This window comes from Silene latifolia, chromosome Y (genome assembly GCF_048544455.1).
Source record: "Silene latifolia isolate original U9 population chromosome Y, ASM4854445v1, whole genome shotgun sequence".
Classification (NCBI taxonomy): Eukaryota; Viridiplantae; Streptophyta; class Magnoliopsida; order Caryophyllales; family Caryophyllaceae; genus Silene; species Silene latifolia.
This window is the reverse complement of record NC_133538.1, coordinates 307,449,610-307,459,059: the sequence shown is the minus strand read 5'-3', so window position 1 is coordinate 307,459,059 and position 9,450 is coordinate 307,449,610. Positions and strand designations below refer to the sequence as shown.

Here is a 9,450-nt window from a genome sequence, read left to right as displayed (position 1 = left end):
CGAATCATCAACGGTCAAAACCGAGTCTTAGCTCCTACCAGTACTTACTATTAATTCAATAAACTCGTCAATTATCTTCCAAAATCACCAATTATGCAACAAAATTTTAAATAAACAGAAAAACTTCGTCTAAAACACAAAATGTCATGTTTCTACCCCACTTTAAAAAAAAGGGTTACGTCCCTGTAACAAACTAAATTAAACAAAATACTAATCAACAAATAAATCCGGGTATTTTTCCTGTGTACTAGCTTCAGCTTCCAAAGTTGCTTCTTGCACATTATGATGAGTCCATAAAACCATTACCAACAATGTTTCACCATTTTTAGTCTTCCTTACCTTCCTATCCAATATTTCCTTAGGCACTTCCACATAGCTCATCTGCTCATCGATCTCCATATGCTCTGGCTCCAAAATATGAGCCGGATCACTCACATACTTCCTTAACTAAGAAACATGGAACATATTATGAAGCCTTTCCAATGCTGGAGGTAGTGCTAAACGATAAGCTATTTTTATAACTCTCTCTAGGATCTCAAAAGGCCCAATAAATTTCTGAGTCAGCTTCCCTCTTTTCCCAAATCTCATGACATCTCTCATGGGTGACACTTTCAACAACATTTTTTCCAACTGCAAATTCGATGTCACTTCTCTTTAAATCTGCATAACTCTTCTGTCTGTCTTGTGCAGATCTCATCTTTTGGCGAATTACTTGCACATGTTCCACCATCTCCTGAATCATCTCTGGCCAAAGCATCATGGCGTCAGTCTTGTCATCCCAGCAGACCGGACTTCGACACTTCCTATCATATAGACATTTAAAAGGTGTCATGTCAATGCTAGCATGATAACTGTTATTGTATGAAAACTCAATTAAATCCAACCTTTCCTCTCAAGATCCACCAAACAATAAAATACAAGCTCGCAACATATCTTCCAGTGTTTGAATAGTCCTTTCAGCCCGATCATCCGTAGCTACTTGAAATGTTGTGCTCATCTTCAGCTGAGTACCCATCAAAGATTCCAACTCTTGCTAAAACTTCGAGATAAACCTTAAATCACGATCAGAAACTATATCTTTAGGCACTCCATGAAGATTCACCACGAACTTGACATATGCTTTAGCTAACTCAGCCTTACTCCAGGTATCTTTCATCGAGATGAAATGAGCAGACTTAGTCAGTCTATCCACAATCACCCTGATCATATTATTCCCCATCTGAGTCCTTGGAAACCCAACTATAATATCCATGGAGATGCTCTCCCACTTCCATTCCGGCACATCCAAAGATTGAACTTTACCCTGCGGCCTCTTATGCTCTCCTTTACTCTTTGGCACACCAAACATCTAGAAACGAACTCAGCAACCTCCTTCTACATCTTTGGCCACCAGAAAGTCTTCTTCAAATCCTTATACAACTTGTCCCCTCCGGAATGAACTGAATAAGGTGTAGAATGCGCCTCAGTTAGAAACTTCCTTTTCAATTCATCGTCATCAGGTACATACCATCTTCCAGCAAAGCGAAGATTATCATCAAAATAAAACTCGAACCTTGATCGCCCACATTGGTCCATGGTGGACCCACAGTCGAACGCCACTTCTGAAGCCTCTGGTCCGCCGCATGCCTTTCTCTAATTTCATCATATAACACTAGCTCAATTGTCAAGTCTCCAATTATATCACCCTTCTTGATCATTGCAATTCCCATTTCTTTCACTTCTTCGTGTAGCTAAACTCTTGACATGGAAGAGCATAAAGCATGTACGGATTTCCTACTCAATGCATCTACCACGACATTTGCCTTTCCTTCGTGGTAAACAATTTCCAAATCATAATCTCTAATTAGCTCGATCCACCTCCTTTGCCTCATGTTTAGCTCCTTCTGGGTATAGATATATTTCAGACTCTTGTGGTCAGAAGACACTTTAAATGTAGCCCCATATAGGTAATGGCAGCACAACTTCAAAGCAAACACCACAGCTCCAAGCTCCAAGTTATGGGTAGGATAATTTCCTTCATATATCTTCAACTGTCTCAAGGCATAAGCAATTACTCTTCCTCCTTACATCAGCACACTTCCCAACCCATTCTTAGAAGCATCCGTATAAGCTTAAAATCTTTCACTACCTTCAGTTAAAGTAAGAATAGGGACTGTTGTCAGGTGTTCCTTCAATGTTAAGAATGCCTTCTCACAACCCCAATCCCAAGTAAATTTGTTTTCCTTCCGCATCAAAGAAATAAGAGGCTTAGCTATCTTTGAAAAGTCTTTTACAAACCTTCTACAATAATCAGCCAGACCCAAAAAACTTCCAATGTCGCCAACATTTCGTGGTCTCTCCCAGTTTGCAATAGCTTCAATTTTACTTGGATCAATAGAAACTCCATCTTTTGATACAAATGACCCAAAAATGCTACCTTCTCTAACCAAAACTCACATCTACTCAACTTGGCATATAGGTTATTCTCCCTTAAAGTTTGCAGCACCATGCTTAAATGTTTCTCATGCTCCTCCCTGTCCTTAGAATAAACTAGGATATCATCGATAAAGACAACCACAAATTGATCCAAATAGGGACTAAACACTCGGTTCATTAAGTCCATGAAGACTTCCGGCGTATTAGTTAGCCCAAATGGCATAACAACGAACTCGTAATGTCCGTGTCTAGTCCTAAATGCAGTCTTTGGAATATCCTCCTCCATAATTCTCAATTGATGGTATCCCGACCTCAAATCGATTTTAGAAAAGATCTTAGCCCCACTCAGCTGGTCGAAAAGATCGTCAATTCGAGCTAAAGAGTACCTATTCTTTATGGTCCCATTGTTCAATTCCCGATACTCAATACATAGCCTCATACTCTCAACCTTCTTCTTAACAAAGAGCACAGGTGCTCCCCAGGGTGACACACTAGGTCTCACATAACCCTTGTCCAGCAGGCAACAGCTCCTCCAATTGTTTCTTGAGTTCTTCTAATTCCTTAGGTCCCATCCGGTATGGTGCCTTGGAAATTGGTCTCGTCCCAAGTTGCAAGTCGATGTTAAAGTCTAGGTCTCTCTTAGGTGGTAAACCAGGAATATCATCTGGAAAGACATCCAGAAAATCATGCACCACAAGTATTTCATACACTTGGGGCGTGTCTTCCCATGTGTCCCTCACGTGACATAAAATCAATTGACCTCCCTTTCTCAAACAAGATTTTAGGGTGATAGAAGAAATAAGTTTAAACTTTGGCTTCACAAAAAATCCCTTATAAGACACCCTTACTCCCTTAGGTCTCCTCAAGGTAACTTTATTTTGATGACGGACAATAAAAGCGTTGTATTTTCCCAACCAATCCATTCCCAAGATTACCTCAAAGCCTCCTAAAGGAAATTCAATTAGATTAGAATCAAAATAAACCTCCCCTGCCTTTATATTCACACTCCTATAGACTCTTTTACAAGCTATATATGGGTTTCCCTGAAGGTATAGTAATAGAATCATCAATCTCATCATAAACTTCCAAGCCTAAAGCTCTAGCATGTTCATAGGATATGAAAGAATGGATGGCTCCAGAATAAAAAAGAATAAAAGTAGGCTGAGAATTTACAAGGAATGTACCAGTAACAACGTGAGCATCCTCCTCTACAGCCTCCTTCCTCATTATAAATAGTTTTCCACTTATTTTGACCCCACTTTGGTTGATTGAGGCTGAAACCGATGGCTTCTTTCCCCCACTCATGATCTTCTGAAAGTTAGCACTCCCATTGTTCTGACTATTGGCGTTACGATTTAGATTACTGTAGTTGTTGTAACTCTTCTGAAAATTACTGACTCCAGATCTTTGGTTATTAGAATAAGTCGACATAGGGGTGCGAAATCCCCCACTCTGGTTTCCAGTGCTATAAATCCTTCCATAGCCTCCCAAATTGACGCGGCAATGAACCATTTTGTGGCCAATCTTGCCACATCTATAACACGTGACCGAGCTTCCCATGCCGCCACCACCACAGGTACCACCTCCACAGCCAATGTTCCCTGCTGGCGCGCTATTTGCAAAATAGGATTGGAATCGATTGTTATTCTTTTTCTTGATACCTCACCCTCACTTGTAGTCTCAGACTTCCTCTTTTAACTATTTTCTTTCTTCTCCTCCTTTAGCATGTCATCGATCCTCTCAGTGTGCCCAGCTCGCTGATATATGTCATCCATATTAGTGGGCCCATCAGCTGTGAGCCTTTTCTTGATATTAGATAGCAGTCATTTCTCAAACCTCATGGCCAACATCTCTTGAGTGAAATTGAGATCTGACACATACTTTCCCAGCTCAATGAATCTGTTGTGATAGGTTTCCACAGTCATCTCCTCCGTCATTTTGAAGGAATCAAACTCAGCTCTCATCTTACCTTTGATGTGCTCGGGAACAAAGGTAGCCACCAGAATTTTCTTATACCAGTCCACCTCACGAAGTTAGTTCTATTGTTCTCAGCAGCAGTTGTAATAGAGTCCTTGCTTCTCTTCCGCCACAAACCAGCCTTTCCACGCAAGTAAAAGGAAGCCTCATCCACTTGAAGGTCCTCTTGACAGTTCAATAGCTCAAAAATACTGTCGAATTCACGACACCAGTCGCCTAAAAGTGACGGCTCCCCCAACCCATCGAATTTGGTTGGGTTATACCTCCTAATAGCAGCGCTCATCTTTGATGCATACATTACTCCTTTACCTTTTATAGCAGCCATCAATTCGTCATTCGTAGCAATAAGTCGATCTAACTCTTCCTGTGTGATGTTAGCAACTGAAGTTGAAGCTTTATTTGGAGGCATGTTTCTATAAATAAAACGAAATGCATAAGTTTCCGCTTTTAAAGGTATGATTAAATTTCAACATTTAATATCCTGCAATAAAACGAAATATGGTTTACTGGTCTGACCAAGGCAAACTAACCACAGTCATATACACCCACGGCCAACCACGGCCACCCGGTCATCACGACCACCTCGCTATTTTGCTAACAAATTCCAATTATAATACCAACAATATCATACTCGTCCTACTAATTCTAGTTAACATGGTTCCAGGATAACAAATTCAGCCTATTGCTAGGTAGGAATTTCTACTTCACCCAACATATAATACCATTCAATCGATAATTCAATACAATCAACTCATGCTCAACTTGTCTAGAAGGATAATAATCAATGATTTCAAGCAACTTATATACAACATCAAGCTACTTTTATCAACACTCCACATAACCATCCAGTCCAAGATATAAACTTTCAACTCAGCAGTCAAATACACGGCCAAAAGCCATACATATCAACTACGACTCTTACCTCGGTCTTATCTTGTAACAAGGTTAGAATCCCTTCAATTTAAACATGAAAATGACCCTTAGATTCCAAAATACTTCCTTATTTCTAACTTTCTCTCAAAATTTTCTCTCAATATAACCGGTTCAAAACTGAAAGGGCCAGAAGTTTGGTGTGAGGGGTCCCCGTACTCATCCCAAATCCTTAAGGGGCTCCTAACAGTCTCTACCCGGGGTTCTTTTTATTAGACTCTTCCTATGTTCATTATTTGTTCATTGGTTTAGGCCTAAGCAACCTGGCTATGATACCACTTTGTAACATCCCCATTTATCCAAGAGCCTTAACTAGGCATTCCTAGATAACTGGGGCTGTTACCATCTGAGTTTCTCGAGGTAAATGATACAAGATTAAATATCCAAAGTACTTTAAGTATTAATTAAGTGTCTAATGGTTTTATTACATCACGTGAAGTCCAACTGAGATGAAATAGATGAATAATAAAGTCTCACATCGGAAATAAAAATAGATAAGTCTTATAGTAAAATCGCCTGTCAAACTAAGTGAGCTAGTCCCTAAGTCTGTCCACGCCAATGTCGAGTCCTCACTCCCCAGCTCCCCTTATTCTGCCAGTCTCTAGTACCTGTAAATAATTTCTTTGCTCCCCAATTAACCGGAAATATTTAATTGGATCGACACAGGCCACCATCAATTAAAGCAGGTCACAATTTTAGTTGACACAGAGATCACACTATCAGCTAATGGCCACAATAAATAATAACCAACGATAACCATCAATAATAACACTTAAGCATTACTGCGTTTTAACCCTGAAACTCCCACCCTATCGTTCCCTAGGTCAGAGTATACATTACATGGCACCTCAGCGACCAAGCCTGTGGCACACCACCACCATCGAAAGTCTCTAGCACCAACCTTGGGCCTTACTCAACCATTAGCACCCAGAGACTGTCTACATCACCGCCTAGGGCATAACTCCTCCATAAAAACAAACCAAATCCAAACCAATAAACCAACACCAATAAGACGAAACATCCAATCATTAATACTAAACTTATAACAACCCCATACTCCAAGTGCCTTACCAGGACCACTTAAGCATGGGGATGCTACCATCTCGGTTGCCCAAGGCAATGTATATCAAATAGACAACAAAGAAACATACTTCAATAAATAAGTTTAAAGTGATAAAAGTCCAAATCCCAAAATTGATAAAATAAATACAACTGTTTCTCCAAATTGTCAAACCAACTGAAATAAACTAAGTCCATGACACAGCGGAAGACTCTAGTGACTCATGTGATGACTCCATCCTAGCAATTCCTCGTGCCAGCCAACGCATACCTGCTCAATAACTGGTCATCATCTCCGAATGGATCACCAAAATTTTTAAAACAATTAAACGGGGTCAGTACTGATTACACAAAACAACGCAGATGAAACAATAAACAAGCCAAGTCAACCAACCAATCTCCACCACAACTTCACACACCTGAGTACACACCAAAGTGTGTAGTCCTGCTAAACTACCCATCGCAACGGGTATTCCACACCGCCAGTGGGAGACCGCAGCCTTTCCCACCTAAGGCCCGCTCATCTCATCCGAGCGATAAACCCAAGTTCCTAAATGTGCACATCCCTTCTGTGGCGGGTTCCACAAATGGCGAATCAAGGGCGTGAAGCCACTCCCGCAAGTGACACTACTCAGCCGAGGACGCACCTCGCAAACCACAAACAATTATACAACAACCACATTATACAATCAACAACCACCAATTGCAAATCTTATACGATATAAACCAACAACAACGATCAATCATCAACAAAGCCATATAAACAATACTAAGTAGGGAAACCCTATCTGGAATAGCAATCACCCGACCGTCACAGCAGCTAATCAATACTGTTCCTCTATGAATCCTCCTCCTATAACACATATGCACACAATTATCACCTAAACAGTACAATCCTCCCAAAACCCCCAAAATCTACCCAATTAGGGTTTTAAACAAACTTAACAAATCATTATAAAAATTATACAAGAATCTTACCCTTGACACGACGAACTCAACGGTACAAAGAACAAGACAATCCGATGATCCTAGCCTTGGGATTTGCTAATAACGCGACGAATGCGAACTACGTAACTTCTTTTCTTTTCTCTTGAAAGTTTTTAGAAAGCAAAAGTGATTAAGAATAATGACGGGAGCCTTTTATACTAAACACGCGTTATTAACAAAACCCGCCTAAAATAACCCGTAAGACTCACTTACTCGATCGAGTAAGTGACTTAGTCGATCGAGTGCCCCTTACTCGATCGAGTGTCACACGGACTCGATCGAGTACCCATCAGGTCACCTACTATATTGCGTAAAAACATACTTACTCGACAGAGTAAGTCCCACTCGATAGATTACCCATAGACATAGAAAACCCTAGTATTACAGTCTTCTCTCCTTAAAAAGAACTTCGTCCTCGGAGTTCAACCCATACAGAAAAACAAAACTTACTATCTCAACTCCGACACAACAACATAACCAAAACTCAACACAAAACTCAAAACAAAACTCCCAACCAAATAGCCTACTCAAATAGCCTCCTCAACCTCATGGTTAGACCAAAGTACCTTAAGCAACACTATTTCCCCATGTCTAGTTTTCCAAACCTTGCGATCAAGAATTTATTTTGGCACCTCAAGATAAGACAAAGACTCATCCACCTCTAACACATGGGAAGGATCGCTCACATACTTCCATAACTGGGACACATGAAACACATTATGCACTCTACCCAAAGCCGCTGGCAACACTAACCGGTAAGTAACCTCACCAACACGATACAAAATCTCATATGGTCCGATAAACATCTTGCTCAGCTTCCCTTTCTTACCAAACCTCATGACCCCACGCATAGGAGACACTTTCAAGAGAATCTTTTCCCCAATCTGAAACTCTATGTCACGACGATGTAGATCTGCATAACTCTTTTGTCGATCCTGGGCCACTTTCATCTTTTGCCTGATCAGATTAACCTGTTCTATCATCTCCTGTACCATCTGTCGTCCTAAAACTACAACCTCAGCCCTATCATCCCAGCAAATTGGACTCCTACACCTCCTCCCATACAAGGCCTCAAACGGTGCCATCCCAATACTTGTGTGGTAGCTGTTGTTATAAGAAAACTCAATAAGATCCAATCTGTCCTCCCAGCTACCACCAAACTTCATCACACAAGCTCGCAGCATATCCTCCAAAGTCTTGATGGTCCTCTCTGTCTGTCCATCTGTCGCAGGATAAAATGCAGTACTCACCTTCAAAGTAGTTCCCATCAACTCCTGCAACTCTTTCCAAAACCGTGATATGAACATCGCATCTCTATCTGACACTATATCCTTAGGCATCCCATGCAAATGAACCACATGCTTCCTATAAGCCAAAGTTAACTGTATCTTGGTCCAAGTATCTTTCATCGGAACAAAGTGAGCTGACTTGGTCAACCGCTCAACTATTACCCATATCATGTTGTTACCCTGTTGACTCCTCGACAAACCCACTATAAAATCCACGGAGATAGACTCCCATTTCCACTCAGGTACCTCAAGAGACTAAATCTTACCTTGTGGTCGTCGCTGCCCTCCCTTAACCCTCTGACATGTCAAACATCGAGCCACAAACTCAGTTGTTTCCTTCTTCATCCCAGGCCACCAGAAAGTCTTTTTCAAATCTTTATACAACTTGTCACCGCCTAGATGTACCGAATATGGTGTGCAATGAGCCTCTGTCATGACCACATTTTTCAACTCCTCATCGTTAGGAACACACCAACTGCCATCAAATCTCACACTGCCATCTGTATGAATAGAGAACCTAGACACTGTCCCTTTCTCTACTCCAGCACTTCACTCCTCAATCTTAGGATCCAAAGCTTATTTTCTGCGAATGCCATCATAAAGATCAGGCTCCACTATCAAGTCCCCTCTAGCATCCCCTCTCTGTATCATATGTATCCCCATCTTCCCCACCTCATCTCTCAACCTCATCAAAGACATAGTTGTGCATAAAGAATGCACACTCTCATTCGCCTTTCCTTCATGGTATATAATATCCATGTCATAATCCCCAATTAGCTCCATCCACCTCCTC

General features: G+C 41.0%; 1 protein-coding gene across 1 annotated transcript; it reads right to left on the bottom strand.

Moving 5' to 3' along the window:
* Positions 1 to 210: 210 nt before the first annotated feature.
* LOC141631124 (uncharacterized) lies at positions 211 to 1,348 on the bottom strand. The gene is made up of 3 exons (XM_074443836.1): positions 1,053 to 1,348; positions 620 to 803; positions 211 to 447 (listed from the first exon to the last, which is right to left on the bottom strand). Exons 1-3 carry the CDS (start codon positions 1,346 to 1,348, stop codon positions 211 to 213), a joined length of 717 nt encoding a protein of 238 aa, XP_074299937.1.
* Between the last annotated feature and the right edge of the window lie 8,102 nt (positions 1,349 to 9,450).

Coding starts and splice junctions, on each gene's coding strand:
- LOC141631124 (XM_074443836.1), bottom strand. CDS start 1,348: ATGTTTGGTGTGCCAAAGAGTAAAGGAGAGCATAAGAGGCCGCAGGGT. Junction 804..1,052: donor GTTTCTGATCGTGATTTAAG/GTTTATCTCGAA, acceptor TCTATATGATAG/GAAGTGTCGAAGTCCGGTCT. Junction 448..619: donor AATTTGCAGTTGGAAAAAAT/GTTGTTGAAAGT, acceptor CATGTTTCTTAG/TTAAGGAAGTATGTGAGTGA.